Raw genomic sequence first — 18,017 nt, forward strand, 5'->3', positions numbered from 1 at the left:
CCAGTCGGGGCTGAAAGATTCTGAATCTGACAAGTCATCTTCGCTTCACTTGGGTTTCACCTTTTGCACCTTGGCTGGGTAAAGATGGGCATCGCAAAGTAACACACTGAACTGATCAGAGACCCGTACATTTTAAAAACGCATGGGCACTTTTGATTTGGCAAGGCCTTCATTTTATAGCTGTTACCGGAGCGGTCGACACAAAGAAGGAAGTCCTTCTGGCAGTTTAAACCTGCAAACTGACATCTTTGTAGCGGTTGTTACTTTGAGGTACGTCATTCAGAATATCATTTTTGAACTTTTACTTCATGTGTCATTTGGTCTAATTACCATGGGGTGGTGGTGCAGCGGCCGTAAGGAGACCCGGGTGCGTGGGCTTCCTCTGGTATCCGCCGACAGTCCAAAGACATGCAGGTTAGGTGGACCGCTGATCCTAAATTGGCCCTAGTGTTGTGTGTTTGCCCTGCGATGGATGGACTGTCACCCTCCCTGTCCAGGGGTTTGTTCCTGCCCTGCGACTTATGCTAGCCGAGATTGGCTCCAGAAGACCCCCTGCAGCCCCATTCAGAAAACGGCCGACTGACTAATCATCATGCGCAGTGAAACAAGTAAAACAGAGGCTGTAGACGCGGCGAACTCTCCTGTCCAGCGCATCCGCATTCATGCCTTTAAAAAAATAAAATAAAATCGGTGCCTCCTGCCTGCCAGCTTTTTAGACACAAGTGTACGTTTCTTAGGCCGGATTTGATTTGTTTATGAGTAATCGAAGGAGGAACACAGAGGTGAGATTCCAGTTGCCTCAATTTCAAATGCACTCCAGTGGTCTCGAGGCCTTATCATGGATGCCAGTTTTCCAAGAGGCTGGCGTCTTATTTCCGAACTGCTTCACTTCATCAAACATGAACAGACAATTAAGAGTCAGAATGCTTACGTGTCACTCGGGTCGGGTGCCCAGCCAGGCCGGCACTGCTGCACTGAAGCTCTTCTGCTCGGCCCCCTACCGCAGTTGGCAGACGTCTACGCAGGCCTAGCTGGCTTCATCTCTGCCCCAATCAGATGACCAAATTCAGGCTGAAAAATGTGCGTCTTTGGAGATGGAAGCCAGTAAGTAAGCCCCTGTCATATTGGAAAAACACAAAAGTTTAATCATGTCATCCTTGGGATCTTATAGTTCTATTCTCCTGTATCAGGAGAGACATTTCTCCCAATATTACATATTGTATAAAAACAGCGCAGCATTTTTTTAATTATTATGATGAAACAAACCCTAAAGAGTTTGGGACAGAAGGCTGCTTTGAAATTGGAAATGCTTAGAAGAAAAAAGAAGAAATCAGTAAAGCAGCCATTAAAGGAATAAACAGAAGAAGAGATCGGTCAAGTCAGGGAGCGACCAGCGGCCCGTTAGAACACAAGGTCGCCTGTCTGTCTGTAGAACGTATTAAAGAAACGGAAAGTTTGAGACGAGGCAAAGAAACAAAAAAGACTGAAAAGTCTAAAGAATGTTATCAACCAGTGTTTATGCACTTTAAACCATTTTGTTCTTAGATGGCCGTTTTTGCTTCGATATTACGGGTGAGGCCAGAAGATAAGAGAAGGGAAGTCGCTTTAAATCCACGTTGGAAAAATCCTCACCCGCGTTACAGCAGCCAAGCGGTGCACAATTCACCTTTTAGTAAAACGACCCACGTCTGTACTTCACTTCTCTACCAAGCACCAATACGGTACATCAGTCAGGAAACGCATCGCGGACTGAACACGTTTATGTACGACTACACACAAGTCAAACATATTCACCGAGGGACTGGAGGTGTTGGCATCAACTGCACGCCATTCCGTTCTACACGAGCTTCACGCACTGCCGAGCCCGAGTAGATGCAAGTATTCTTCATACACACCGGACGAAGACGACATCCCGTTTCACATCACCAGACGACCCACCATCTTGTATCCTGCAATCACCAAAAGCAGCAACAATATCGTATGGTTAGAGTTAACCTGATCACAGAAAGGTTCGTTTCTCGTGTAATACAAAGGTCTTCGTATAGTGGCCTTAACAAAAATGTATCTCTGCATGTATTTACAACTATAAAAAAAAAGAAAAGGCGATGAAGCACATTGTCTCTTACTAGTATGTTAGCAAACGGGGTGAATTTGAAAATATTACAGCCTAAAACGTCGGGGTTAAGAATTCTGATTCAAACTGTTGAGATGCTGCAATATAAAACCAAGGTGTAAAATGAGGTCAGAGGACAATTCAAATAAAGCTATGCATTTTTAACACGTCTGCCCTCGTTTCTTTGGGGAGTTTCAACAACAATAGTTTCCTACTGACCGACTGATGTAGAATAAGGATCGCCTTTCTTGTTTTATAAAACGATAAAAGAATTTTGGTGGCTCTGAGGCTAGGGATCTGCACTGGCAATCGGAAGGTTCGAATCCCGTAAATGCCAATAGGGACTCTGCTCTGTTGGGCACTTGAGCGAGGCTCTTAACCTGCAATTGCTGAGCGCTTTGAGTAGTGAGAAAAACGCTATATGAATGCAAAGAATTATTATTCATTTCTGGTTCATAAGCTTCAAAGGTTTATTGCAGCAATTGTTTCTTGTGCTTTGAACATTAGGATAATGTCAAGGGCAGGCCATTCAGGCCAACACAGCTCACCAGTCCTATCCGTCCAATTCCTCCAAAATGGAGTTGTGAAGGCCCTGCTCTCCGCCACACAACTTGCTGAATTACTCCACGTGGCTCACTGGGTAAGGACGAGTTTAAGTTTCCTCTTAATAATTTCCCCACATGTCTCTGTCTTCTTGTTGAACTCATTTTAAACAAACAGCCTGGCACCGCTGTACCAACGCCATTCTTTGATGATGTCAACTCTTAATTTCCGTTTACTTCAACTCAAAAGGTTCAGTTTCCTTTAATCTCAAAACTCATACCTCCGAGTCCTGGGATCATCCTGGTGGCCCTTTCTTCTTGTGCTGCTGTGTCTCAGCAGTGTGCTTTGACATGAACACCCCCCAATATGGACTCGGACTCTACCCATCAGGGCGCTACATACAGTGGGTATAAAAAAGAATCCCCCCTTTTGAAATATCCCCATTTTTTTGCTTTACAGCCTTAAATGAAAACACACAAACCAATATTTTTTCCAGCTTTACTTACTCAATTAATGTCTAACATCCAAGTGAAAGACATCACAGCTACAGTTCAGAAAAATTATAAAAAATAAACAAGAAATCCTGAGATTAATAAAGGATTCCCCACCCCCCTAAACTCACTCAGGTGTCAGTGCCCACCATTTCCATGGCGGTTACTGGCTTCCTTCTACTTCTGATCAATTGTAATGAGTGTGATTAGTGGAGCTGTTCCTGGAGCATTCAGGCCCTTGCTTGTTTGCTGTTAGTTGCAATACCAACTGACTGTGTGTGGCCGGCCACTTTCAAAAGATCTCAGGATAGAGTTGTGGACGGACGTAATGCAGGAGATGGAGACCAAAAACATCTCAAAGGCTTTATCAATCCCAAGGAGTTCAGTAAAGGCCATCATAAAGAAGTGGTAAGTGTTTGGTACTACTAGGACCTTCCAAACTGGATGGAAGAGCAAGGAGGAAACTAGTATGAGAGGCTACCTAGAGGCCAATGGCCACATTGTAGTAGTTACAGGATTTGATGGCACAGAGTGGTCATTAATGGTGTACATGTGACAACAATTTCACAAGCGCTCCACAATTTGTGGCTTGTTTGGGAGGATCACAAGGGAAAGGCCACATGAAGGCTTGTTTGAGCTTTGCCAGAATGCACCTTGAAGATTCTGATGCCAAGTGGAAAAAGGTGGTCTGGTCAGATGAGACCAAAATCAAACTATTTGACCTCAATACCAAACGGTCCACCAATGCAGCTCACCATCCACAACACACCACACACCATACCTACAGTAAAGCATGGAGGGGGCAGCATCCTGTTGTGGGGGGTCTGGGGCTCTCGTTAGGGTAGAAGGAGAAATGAATGGAGCAAAATACCATCAAATTCTTGAGGAAAACCTGCTACCCTCTGCCAGAAAGCTGAAGATGGGCAGAATGTTCACCTTTCAACACGACAAACAAACCAAAGCACACAGCAAAATTGACCACCCAGTGACTGAAGGAGAAAAAAGTGAATGTCCTGGTGTGGCCAGTCAGAGCCCAGACCTAAATCTGTGGAAAGATCTGAAGATAGCAGACCACCAATGCTCACCATCCAATGTGACTGAACTTGAACAGTTAAAATATGAGGAAGAGTGGGAGGTAAATATTGAGTGGGCTCAGTCTAGATGTGCAAAGATGAGAGAGAAGAATCAACAGACTCGAGGGTGTCATTAAAGCAAAAGGGGGGGGTCAACAAAATGACATTGACATGGGGGGTCCTTTATTAATCTCAGTAGGTCTTGTTTTTGATTTTTTATCATCTTTCACTTGGATGTTACAGACTGCATAAGTAAGTAAGTAAAGCTGGAAAAATAGTTTTGTGTGTGTTTTCATTTACGGCTGTAAAGCAAAAAAAAAAAAACAATGGGAATATTTCGAAGGGGGGATTCTTTTCAAACCCACTGTAACCTAATATTCAGTTAGCCTTCTTAATGGTTTCTGAACACGGTCTCAAGTTAGATGATGAGTGTGCTTACATGCACTTCACTAACCGGGTTACTAAAATCCCATATAAACCCGAATGATGATTAGAGAACTCGGGTTACTGGCCACCGAGAAAGCTGATTAAATGAGGTTGTAGGCTTCTCGGTCAATAATCTGACTATGTGGCCATGTAAACCCTTAACCAGGTTACCATTAAGGATTTTGTGTTCTGCGCATGTCTGCCACACTCAGTCAGCCTGCACACGTTTTTCGGTAGCCATGGGTGGAAAAATCGGCTAAGCAAATCCCCAGAGGCAAATGTTTGGGCGATCGCATCACTCCTTCTACTGGCTGAAATAATCTGTCTCAATATTTCAAAAAAAAAAAATCACTAAATTTATGTGGATGATCTGAACACACAGGGCTAAGCTCAGCAACACAGAAGGGTCACATTTTATCGCACCTTACGTAATGCGATTACTTTTAACTTAACGCAATACGTATTCTCTATTTTTATTTACCATTCCAGCAGCACTGGGTGGTAAGGCAAGACGCAGACGTGCCGGTATGCCGCTCCTTCACAGGGCTCAGCTGCACTGCCAAGCAGAAAAGAGTGTGCTGCGTCCAACCTGGAGAAAGAAACCTATAAATAAAGCATCAGTTTAGCTAAACACGTTTATAAAACGCAAGAAAATCACCAGAGGCGTCATGCTTGTCTTCAGACTCACGGTGGCCCGTGATGACGTTGAATTCTTTTGTTTTTTTGTACAGTTTAATGAAGGAGAACTCCAGAAGATCATTAAGAAATCAGGTCTCTGCCTTAAGCGGGTTACTCACCTTAAATGCACTGAATGACGAGTCCACAGTGACTCCTGGGAGTCCATCGCATAAAGCGAACTTTCAAGTCTCAGAGCTCCAAATTGTGAATTCTCATTTATTACATGTAATACACCTTATATTTGATTATATGAGATCAGTTTTAATTTTACAGAGACATTGCACCACACACAGGTTTTTCTTTTTTAATTAGACACAAACCCTTGATATCATAAACATAATCACAAGTAAAGGAATTCTAAAACATTTAATACAAAGACAAACAATGACTCAGTCCCAACACTACAGCTGAGAAGTTGCTTTGTGGCGTTTTATTGTAACTTTTCTTAACAAGTGCAACAACAAGGCGCTAGCTACCTTAATGGCATTTCAGGAGATGGCAGAAGCCCTAACTGAAGGGAGTTGTCACCCTGCAAAGGAAGACACGGTGGCAGTACAGACCCGAGACCCCCTTACAGATCAGCATCCCATTTGTTGACCAACCAACCAACTACCCAATGACACATTCAAGACTGTAAGAACATACAACAGAACACACTACTGCAGTATCTCTAAGCTGAGACAAAAAACATAAATATAATAAGTTATCATAAAACAACAGGAACCGATGTGTGAAGGGCATGAACCTGGGTGCTACTACATATAGACTTGTACAACAAAAAGCGAATATTTAAACACGTGACAGACATCAAACTGAAACAACACAGTGACAGTGAGAAACGTCAATTCACAATCAGTGAATACATTCTTGTGCATCATCAGTTGGGCATTCAAAGAGATAAATCCCAATAAACGCAGAGCCTTTACAAATTCAAAAAATATTAGCCGTTAGGTTTGCACACCAGAATATGTCATTTTAAAAATGATACGTCCCCTTTAAAACTTTATAAACGTCCACCTGTATTTGAGATGCCAAGATCCATCTGAATCCTCTTCTCAGCTGATGCGACTTTCAGGTCAAATTTTTCAGCCGCACACTCTAACAAAGCTTCAGCAGTATGCATGGAGATCTCGTTTCATAAAAGGTGCATGAAATGGAGAAGATGGAAAACACATTCTGTGGCTATGACAATGCATAAAACCTCCTTTCTAAATCACAGGATTAGCTACTGCTAGGATCTCTTATAAACGATTATGCATCCATCCAAAGCCTCATGCAAACTCTTACATCATCCCGCTTGTGTTCTTAGTGGAATCAGCAGGCTCCTGCACAGCTTCAATAAGCGCCATCAGCAATCTCAAATGGTGATGTCAAGCTAGAGGGCTGAATGCAGCAAAAGCAATTGTAAAAATTCCAAAATTTTACTTCAAGTGTTATCAGTATTCCTCCTCCTCCTCCTCTTCCTCAATTGACCCCAAATATAAACCACACAAAAGGAAATGAATACTGCATACGGCTCCCGCACAAATGTCTCGTATTCCATGTCTGTGTGGTGAGAGCATCAAACAGACACACAAAAGCAGCCGCCATTTTGATTGCCTTTTCAGAGAACTAGGGCTCGTTCTGCATCCCAGGGGGCAAGGGGGGGGCACGCATCTGTGTATTAAAAAAAAGAAAAAAAGAAAAGAAAAGAAAGTGAGAGACCTCATTATAAAAGCACAGATGAACTCACATGAAAAGATGGGGAGCGGGGGAAAATGCCATATAAATAAAATTAATTATTAATATTATACACCATGTTTGGCAAAATATTATGATTTAATAGTTCGATTGATACCTTCAGTGCATACAATAAGTGGATATTAATCATAAATATTGTTTACACCTCACATTAATATTCTATTCATATAAAACTTGGATATAATTTGAAGATTAAAAATTACAACGTGAATCTTCATATTATCGGTCATCAAAAGCAACTAAGTAACATTACTTTTGTAATCTTACTTCCATATAATGTTCATTTATTTTACTTCTATTTATGTTAATTGTTTGTTTTAATTTTTCTTTTATTGTAAAGCCACAGCATTCCTATGTTGTTTTAAATGTGCTATATAAATAAATTGACATTGACATTAAAGCACAGGCAAAAACAAAAATAAGATTTTATAAGAGAAATGATACAAACCGGCCGAAGTCTTCGAACAGAAAGATCGGGCGAGCTGTGGGCACTGCTGGCGTATTCTGTGAAGGCAAAGTCGAGAGAGTTAGAATTACAACACTCAGATGGTGGGCCATTCTGAAGCAAAACAGCTCTTTTATTAATTTAAAATTTTATTTACAGATCCCTGGGAAACGTCTGGGGGGAAAAATGAAAGCTGGTAAAAGTGAATGTCTGCCAAAAGTATGTGCTGCTCTGCTCTGTTCCCAATGTGAAAGTGATGCGTGACAAGTCACTACGACATACCAGCTTTGTCTACTATTTAGCTTATTGCCAATGTAACTGGAATTCTTACCAATCTCGGTCCACCTTGTTGAAAAAATGCAGGGACAAGCCGCAATACAAAAGTATTAACGCAAGCATGATTTTTATAGAAAACAAAAAATAGCATTTTGAAAATTAGGAAAAGTTTGTCTGCTCTATAGTTCAGCTGTAAAACAACTCTGGCGATGCCAGTGAGAGGTGCATTTTCAAGTCATATAAGCAGCCATCACTATACCTAATCCTGGCAATCCAAAACAATCAAGAGTGTCCATAATACGACTCTGAGGGATCACAACAGCAATTCCTTCTGTCTGGCAACACTCCAGTTGGGTCTGATGCAACTGAAAATCAAGAAATGGCATCAAGAGCTCAGAGTCTTCACAGCGGTTGACAATCCCATAGAATTGCTCTTCTGTCTGATGATGCGCCAGGTCAAGCCGCTAAAGCGGATCCAGGGTGGCTTCTACGAGTTCAGATCACAAAACACTTCTCTCTATCATTGTTAAGCATTCTAGGCAAGAGAGTCTACTCCGTTGGCCAACAGTATTCAGTTCCTCTTAAGGCTCTCCACTTGACCACAGACTGAAGATGCTCGCTTAATGAAAAACCGGGCCTGCACATCATCTTCTCTCATTCGGTCAATTCTAACGCTAGATGGTCACGGTGCAATAACACAACCTGCAAAAGCCATGTGACCATTTTGTTAGTTTAGTACAACTAGGGGGCTTTGCCCCCCGCTTACTTCGCACTACGCGCTAGCCACTTTGCGGTTCTGCAGCCTGCGTATGGGGATGCAAATGTACAATCTAAACAGACTGTTATTTTCATGGGAACTGTTACATATGCATAATAGAACTAACTATTTTTCAATACAGCGAGCAATTAACTATATTAAAAATAATAAAATGTAATAAATTGAAAGAAAAGTGTGTTTCATGTTGCGTTTGAGTTTTTCGTTGTGTTATATGATTTTGTTCTGTTTGATTTTCAAATTACATCCTGACAACGCAACGTATAACTGCCCGTGAGAGAATTTCGTTTCTTTCTCTCTAATAAACCAACCGACTATTTTTCGAATGTTTGTCTCTGTGATTTAATTGTTTTTCCAAAATCTATTCAAACAGGAAACGGTTAACGCTTTAATACAAATGGCATATTGAGATCTCCTTTGGTGTCTAATATTATCCCCTGAAGATGTACTACATTACCTTTCTTGGATACGTCCTCCTTTCTACAGTAATTCGTGTGGTGGATGACCAGAGGGTGTTAATGGTTGTAGTTTTTCTTTGTGATATTATAAGTTGATGTTTTCATCTTCCTCATCATCACCACCAACTGTTTCAGCAGAGTGTATTGATACACATTAACCAATCTAACATGTAACTGATCGACAATTTTCACGTTAATTCATTTGACTTCATCGTTTCTTGGTGCTAGGATTGCCCGTGTTCTCGTTTCTTCTGTTCATATCCCCGATGAAATTCATCAATAAGATTTGGACATAATACGTCTTCTTTAATTAAAAAGTAAACATTTATAAGAGAGCTGAGAGAGCAGGAACTGTGTCTGTCAAAAGCATTCACACGAATGAGAGGTGAGAGGACCGTGGGCGTGGCTGAATAAGGTGAGAGGAGGGCGGGACTTGAAACAATCTCATGTCAAAAGTCTCATCTCGCGGGACTTGAAAAAAATCTCTCCAAAAAGTCTTGTCGCAGGATTTTTTTTATATAATAGAGAGATATGTACAGTTTGTCAAGAGTAAAACACAAATCATTCAGCACATGATGGATCGCGGTCAACAAATCAGCCAAGCCTAGGAGGTACGGCTCTTGAAAGACCTAAACCTTTACCAGTGGAATGGAGAGACAATAAGGAGCAGACATAGCGGCGAGTGTTAGAGAAGACGCTTGAGGCTTTGTGACTCATTTGGAAAGTCCTGAGTGAAATCAAGAGAAGGTGGCACTTTATAACTTCAGAAGCAATGCCAAAGTCTAACACAGGAATCATCTGTTGATGAAGACGTCAAAACATTTTTTTTGTAGATACCTAACAAGCAGCGTTTCATTTCTGGGACACTCGGGAATTCTTCGGCTGTGTCAGATAAAACACCTTTCTTTAGCCTGACAAGATGTGTTGACTCATCATTGTATGGTGAGGGAGAAGAAGATCAGAAGAAGCTCTCAGCTATCTCTGCAACATGGCTTTCAATGTATACAAGGGGCTGCATTGCCGTGCAGTCATTTCATTTTAGTGGTATTTAATTTGAGACTTGTTAGGGCAAACCACTAATAGTCCAACAGTCGTCTGCCATATATACAGCTCGAGTTGGAGTCCCACAACGGCGAACTTTATCATCCTAACTCAGGGGTCCTCAATCCCAGACCTGGAGAGCCGCAGTGGCTGCAGGTTTTTGTTCTGACCTGGTTGCTTAATTAGAAAGCAATTCTTGCCAATAAAGCACTAACAAGCTATGAAATTAAATTAACTCTGCTCTGTCAGCTCATTCTCATATCCTAGATTTTCTTTCCCTTTCTATCATGCAAATGATTTGAAGGCTAAAATGGACGAGTAATTCTCAGTCCTTCACTTTTTTCTCTTCATTTTTCTTCCAAGTATTTAATTAAACCCATTAGTGCAGATAAATACACACTGGTGTAAATGTAAATAAGCTAAATGGAGAAATGCTGCTCTCTCTTGTCATTTGCATGTTATTGATAATAAGGAGCAATTCAAATAGCTGTTTAAGACAAAAATAAGCAATAAGGGCTCAAAATCACTAAAGTGAAGCAGAAGTGTTACTTTAGCAATAAGTGCTTTTTATTAAGCAACTGGGTTGGAGCAAAAACCTGCAGCCACTGCGGCTCTCCAGGACCGTGATTGAGGACCCCTGACCTAACTGAAAAGTAAGTCAAGTCGCTTGTGTGCAGTAAATGAAGGAGAGGCAGTAAGCACAACCCTGACAAGCACTTGTACCCTGAGTGAGACGACAGTTTTGTTTTAAAATCCCAACTTTCTGTCAGAGGGGAGATCCACATTAAAGCTGTACCCTCTAATAAACTCATTCTAATAAGTTCACTAATTAATTGCATTATTCAAACCAATGCACGGTCAAGGGGGCCGTCATCTAACCTGGCATTAGGCAGGAACTACAAGGACGGATACATTGCAGGGCACACTCATGTGCACACCTGGGATGGGTCCATTTATAGTGAAGAGAAAAATAAGTTCATGGAAATGGAAGGAAAATTCACGTAGACGTGGAAATACTGTAGACCCTCTACAACAAAAATCCAAGTCATTTTGTTGGCTTCTGAAACTCACATTTAAAATAATGAGACATCATGTTTTTAGCAAACAATTTTGCTGTTATGAAATGACCAACTAAACATATAAGAATTCTGCTGCTGAAAACGTTGTGACACAATTAAGCTCAATGACATTTTTGCTCAAACCCTAATAAGAGTTATTTTGTTACGCCTCAAAATTAGAAAACATTACCCAAGGGTCGACAACTTTATTAAACATAACAGACAACACTTAGTATTCACCTAGTGAATGCTCCACGTTAAGAAGGGAGTAGAATTTTGGATAGGTAGGGAGAACAAATCCAAAGGAAAAGGTGTTTATATGGTTTTAGTGCTTATAAAAATTGCAATGCACCAGGCCAGGCCAGGCCATCCTTCTGCTTTAAATTTGGAATCTCAACACAAACGACAACGTTTTGTAATTCTTCAGCTGATTTGAACCTACTGTGTATTCTTGGTCTGCGGTGGGCTGGCGCCCTGCCCAGGGTTTGTTTCCTGCCTTGCGCCCTGTGTTGGCTGGGATTGGCTCCAGCAGACCCCCGTGACCCTGTAGTTAGGATATAGCGGGTTGGATGATGGATGGATGGATGGATGCTTGGCCTGCTTGCCATTACCTGTTTTGCTGTCACTTATTCTGAGGCTATCGAGGGATGTCATTTGCAGTCTCTCCTCTAGTCCTCGAGTCGGAGTGCTCCTTGCAGATGATGTTAATCGTACAGGAGAAGTGGCTCCTCCAGGAACAGAAAACGGAGGAGAAAAGGGAGGAGGTGTGGGAGAAGACAGCTCCTGGCACAAAACAAAGAATAGTACATAAATAACATGAACCCAGAAATGAAGGCTCAGGTCAGATTCATTTTCACTAGTCCAGATATACGGGACCTACACATGTAGTGAGAAGTCAAGCAAGACGACACCTTTTATTGGCTCATTGAAAAGATGACCATATGCCAGCTTTCGACGCAACTCAGGCCCCTTCTTCAGACAAGAGTTGCCTTGAAAAGCCTGCATGTTGTCCAATAAAAGGGGTCATCTTGCTTGACTTCTCATTGCATCCATAATGGCTAGCCCTGGTATTTAATACATTCATTTGTTTGAAATTTTGAATGTTTACTAGACATGATATTAAGTTCTAATATTGGCATTCGGGAGTTTAGAACGTCCTACATTTTATGGATCTATTCAAGAATGATATGAACAGCATTTTCAGAAATTATTCTTCCACTTACTCAATTACAAATTTAGTTGTGTTAATATATGAATTTTAAATGTTTTGTTATAAAGTATGAACTGCTTTTAATACACAAATCCACTGTTTACTTTTATGTATCCATCCTCCTAGGCTTCATCTGCAGACGCACAGCATATCAGTTTCACTTCACTTTGCTTGCGTGTGGTGCAGTAATAGTAAAGGCTTTGGACTTCAAACTCTGAGGTGGTGGGTTCAAATCCCACTGCTGACACCACTGTGGGACTCTAAACAAGTCACTTGACCTGCCTGTGCTCCAATTGGAAATTGTATCGTAAATGTTGTAAGTCGCTTTGAATGAACGGACTTACAATGTAAATGTAATGCCCCCTGTTGTCTGCAATGTGAGTCACTGACTGGCACCTCATCACACAGCAAAATTCCTGTGCAGTCTGCTGAAACGAAGCAAGGAATGTTCAGTATAAAAGAAGATATACCGAAGACAGACAGAGCTGTGCTTATGTCAAGTACTGGGTCTCCACACAGAAGGCCTCACCTGCAGAATGCCCAGTCAGGGTTTTAGCAACCTCCATAGAAGCTTTATGACTTCTCATATTTTGCCCGATTCCCTTTGCTCTCCTGCGTTAAATGTTTTTCTTCAGTTTACGACAACACCGTGTCACGAAACACTGTCTTCGGTCAGAGTCTGCTAGTAGTTTGTAGTCGGACGGTGCTCAAGGCACCCCAAACCCCAGATAAAGTACAAAGTCTCTTGAAATCAAAGTCAACAATGTTTATTACAAAAAAATGCTAAACCAGTATTTGAGTTAAAGGACAAAAATCCACAAAAAAAAAATAAATAAATAAAATGTAGCAATCCAGCAGAACAAAATAGTCGCATCCAACAAACAGGACAAATTCAATAAAGTACGGAAAACATTCATGCATAGTAATTATAAGCAAGAGCTTGTAACTTCACATAGCCCAAAGCTGCCAAAAAAATAAAATAAAATGGTAGAAAGAAAAAAGGTTGAATAACTGTTCCAACGGCTCTGTAGCAGCCAAAACCAATCTCTCCCCAAGTACTGAGACTCTCCCCAAAATCTACGAGACTTACTGGCCTAAAAAGGCTGGAAAAATATCTTTAAGACAACCTTGAGCATAGGGGAAAAATGAACCTCTGAAATACGCTGAATAGCGCCACCTATCCGCAACACTCACACCTTACTAACAGCACTGAGGCCTTTTAAGGATTTCCTACCCAGTTGCTTAAAAACAGTGTATGGTGATAACAGTTCGTCTTGCGCACAAGTTTTTCAGTGGCACAAACATTTCAAGGAAGGACAAGAAAATGTGGAAGATGTTCAACGCCCAGGTCGCCTACGCTCATCTTGGACGGATGAAAACATCAAAACGTTTAATGAGATTGTTCGAAATGGTTGTACTGCTTTTTCTGTAAAGCAGTTTTTAACTGACAAAAACATTCCTGTCCTCGATCAAACTCTCTATTCGACCAATTTAGCTCCCTGTGATTTTTACTTTTTCCCAAAAATCAAAAGTGACCTGAAGGGAACACATTTTTCTTCAATGGATGAAGTGAAGACAAGGACAGCAGGCCTGTTGAAGAGCCTCAAGCAAGAAGACTTCCAGCGCTGTTTCAGTCAATGGCAGATACGTATGGAGCAGTGTAGAGATCAGGAGGGGGGAGTTTACAGAAGGTGACAATGTTTAGAATGCTGTAATTCATCAATAAATATATACAGGTATATATATATAATTCACTAAGGCAAGACAACCATGGAAAGCATGCCGGAAGGGGCGTGGACTCACTGAGCCGCCGACAAGTAAGACACCTATGGCTCACGCAGGAAGGAGCCACGCCCACCAACTCCTGGCACCTCCGAGCCACGTTGACTGTTCATAGAGGCATGTTTCTCGCGGAGGTGAGTCGCCATATGCAGCGTGTAAAACGGTTTGCGAGGGGTATCTCATGGGATCCTTAAAACAATCCTTTACAACTGAGGTTAAAACACAATGAAGTAAGCAGTCTTTAAAAACCGAGTTTTCGGTTACGACGCACGACCGCATGCACCATAGCAAACTATTTTACACGCTACATACAGCAATTTGCATCCGCGACAAACATGTCTTCTTCACTCACGGACAATTATATGTTGCTCTCTCCAGAGTTCCATCTTTTCATTCACCTACTGTTGTATTCTCACACCAACCCGTTTTAGACAACCGTGTCTTTCCAGAAGTGTTTAGCATTCAATTAATAATTATGCATGAGATTGAGCGTGTGTCTACCCGGCGCAGAGAGGCGTGGGTAAGCCATTGAACCCCATTCAGGCTGCAAACTGTGGAATTCCCACTAAGTGCGACTCATACGCTCCCACTGGTTACGTCCCAACCCTTTGTGCACACCTCGCTACTACCGTGGCCGGGTGTCTTGGTGGATTATATATAGAAAAGCAGCCAGATCCGCACAGAGCAATGAAACGTTTATGTGAGTCACAGGTGCATCTGGACTGTGTAAAGACGACAACGACTTGAGTGACGAGTTGGAGGTGGGCACATGAGCGGGCAGTGCATACTGAACGAGAATTCAGCAGACTAGCATGACGGATGGAGCTGAGTGGACGTCCTTCTCCTCTCCTGCCGTTCCACACTCCGCGCCTGAGCGCAGTGCACTCGCATCCCTCCGTCTGGCAGGAGAAGGCGAGATGAGGGTCCGCCAGTTTTCAGTCATGGACGATTGTGTGTTGGTTTGTTCCGTGCATTGTTACAATCAATGTTGCTTTTCTTGCTGATTTATTACATTACCGATTTCTCAAATGTTAATTTTCTCCCTGTGTTTAAAAATCATTAAAAAAATCGGCCTGATTATGCGGCGTATGGTACGCCGTGGGTTGGCTAGTATAAAAAATTTTTACTAATCCGGTTGTTTTTTTATCTCACCTCGTAAGTGCCTTATGGGGAATCTTCACTTTACAAATCTTTCAGCAATGCACCTGTCAACTCTTTCTTCTTCTTCTTTCGGCTGATCCCGTTAGGGTTCGCCATAGCAGATCATCTTCTTTCATATCTTTCTGTCCTCGTCATCTTGTTCTGTCACACCCATGACCTGCATGTCTCCTCTCACCACATCCATAAACCTTCTCTTAGGCCTTCATCTTCTCCCCTTCCCTGGCAGCTCTATCCTTAGTACCCTTCTCTTATTATACCCAACATCTCTCCTCTGTACATGTCCAAACCAATGCAATCTCGCCTCTCTGACGGACTCCTGTCTAATCTCATCCGTCATCCTGTCCATCACCATTGCAAATAAGAATGGACTCAGAGCCGATCCCTAATGTAATCCCACCTCCATCACTCCAACTGCAGACCTCACCACGGTCACACTCCCCTCGTTCATATACTGTACAACTCTCATGTACTTCTCTGCCACTCCCGACTTCCTCATCCAATACCACAGCTCCTCTCAGTCACCCTGTCATATGCTTTCTCCAGGTCCACAAAGACGCAATGCAACTCCTTCTGTCCTTCTCTCCACTTCTCCATCAACATCCTCAGAGCAAACATGACATCTGTGGTGCTCTTTCTTGACATGACACCATCCTGCTGCTCACTAATCATCACCTCTCTTCTTATCTGAGCCTCCACTACTCTTTCCCATAACTTCATGTTGTCGCTCATCCATTTTATCCCCCTGTAGTTACTGAAGTCCTGCACATCCCTGCACATACCTGTTAACTCTTTACTGTATGTTATTGAGCCAAATAGCGGCCGCTGCTGGCTCTTCCAGCTCCCCGCACCGATAAAAGAACCGGTGACTGTTCTATTACCGTCACACACTGTCTCCATCTTAAAGAATTATTATACTTTTTCACTAAATTGGTGCTTCTGAGTTTCAAACTCATCCCATTTTGTGCAGCGCCCTGCAGATTTTCGGTGGGTATTCAGGATTTTCTTTCCACATCGCAGCACAGCAGTGCAGTGGTTTGTAAAGCTGCGTCACAGATGTTGCAGACCAAATTCTTTTCAGTTAAACACTGTCTGTTTTTGGACACTTCACTACCCTTAATTGGACTTTTTGCTTTGTTGTTATAATAAAGGTGTGAGTGTGTGTGGCCGCAAGCGTGCATATGACAGACTGACGTCCTGCTCGGGGTGGATTCCTACCTCTCATCTAATACTGCTGGGATAAGCTCTGCGTCCCTCTGCAGTATGATAAGTGGGTTAAAAATGGAGGAGACGGAGGGAGTTCAAAAGTAAAAGTAAGACATTACAGCCCGGCTGACCAAGGGCTATCCTTTGGTTACTGCAGTCACTTGACCGAAGAGTTGATACGTCTGTAAGCTGCTCGATGTTTTCATCACGTCAAAAGTACCCCTAAATCAGTGCAGTAGCTATTAGAGGTGTGGTCTCGACAAAACCTTAGTAGTCATGTCATGCGTGCAAAAACACTGCACAGCAGAAAAACAAAGTTAAAAAAGAATTTTCTTGGCATTTCTTCTATTTATTTATTTTAGCAAATCAGTAAACATAGCTTCTATATGGATCTACATAGAAAACAGACCCAGCGCTGATCCTCTTTTCTACCTGTCAATCTGGGTTTGGGGAAGTATAGCACAAAATAAAAATATGAAGAGATACAACGTCACCTAACGAAGAAATTATCATTGTGTGATTTCTTCTTGACATTTCCATTAATTACCTAACAAGCTAATGCGTCTCTGGAGCTTTTTCATAAAATGAAAGTGATATAATTAAAACTAGCAATCAATTTAGAAGAAACCAATTAAAGTTAAAACTCTACTGCTTGCCACAGAAAGACCACAATGATACCAGTAACAACATAAGAAAAAAATAACTGCTACTGAAAGTGTCAATTAAAAAATAAGACCTCTCAAGCTATAATCAGGGCCAGTCCATCTGTTTAGCAATTTAATTTCCTTTTCCATCTTCAGATTGTGCAATCTAAGTGAGTGTATTTGAGCTGTCATTGTTTTAAATGTATTGTTCTGGTACTCACCTCTTCCTCATCTTCATCTCCGTCACCTAACAGCTCTACAACAAGGGAGGGGAATACCCCAATTCTTCCATTCACTTCCCCTTCCCAGAAGCCATCGTCCACATCCCCATCTCTGCAGCGATGCAGACGTATTATTGCTCCTTCTGGGAAGGAGAGCTCCTCTGCACTTTGGCCACAGTATTCATAAAGTGCCCTTGCTAGTCCTGTAATAGGAAGACAAAACATTTAATCAGACTAGACAGAGAAAAAACAGATGATGAATTTCCTGCTTATTTTAACCATTAGTATCATCAGTAAGTAATGACATTAATACCATCCTAACGAACACATGTGACGCTCAAAGCCATGGTGTATTTTGAAAGAGTAACCATTTTTAATTAAAATGTAGGAATGAGATACACCATTTACAAAAGTATTGGGACCCTCCTACAAATCATTGAATTCCAATCACTTCCATGACCACAGGTGTATGAACTCGAGCACCTCGGCATGCAGACGGCTTCTACAAACATTAGTGAAAGAATGGGTCGCTCTCAGGTGCTCAGTGAATTCAAGAGAGGTATCGTCACAGGATGCCCCCTGTGCCATTTTGTGAAATGTCCTCGCTACTAAATATTCCACGATCAGCTGTCCAATTTCAATTTCAAAAGCAACAGGGGCTCAGTGGCGCTCAAACATA

At 41.9% G+C, this 18,017-nt stretch overlaps 1 protein-coding gene across 1 annotated transcript in view; it reads right to left on the reverse strand.

Annotated features, from left to right (window-relative positions):
- Positions 1-5,614: 5,614 nt before the first annotated feature.
- LOC120542388 (F-BAR and double SH3 domains protein 1-like) overlaps positions 5,615-18,017 on the reverse strand; it is a 39,437-nt gene continuing 27,034 nt past the window's right edge. The window contains exons 9-12 of the mRNA XM_039774825.1: positions 17,339-17,541; positions 11,729-11,900; positions 7,513-7,568; positions 5,615-6,980 (exon numbers count right to left, since the gene is read on the reverse strand). Coding sequence (XP_039630759.1) covers positions 6,936-6,980; positions 7,513-7,568; positions 11,729-11,900; positions 17,339-17,541 — 476 coding nt within the window. The 3' untranslated portion in view covers positions 5,615-6,935. The remainder of the gene's footprint in view (positions 6,981-7,512; positions 7,569-11,728; positions 11,901-17,338; positions 17,542-18,017) is intronic.

Source organism: Polypterus senegalus, chromosome 13, assembly GCF_016835505.1.
Source record: "Polypterus senegalus isolate Bchr_013 chromosome 13, ASM1683550v1, whole genome shotgun sequence".
Classification (NCBI taxonomy): Eukaryota; Metazoa; Chordata; class Cladistia; order Polypteriformes; family Polypteridae; genus Polypterus; species Polypterus senegalus.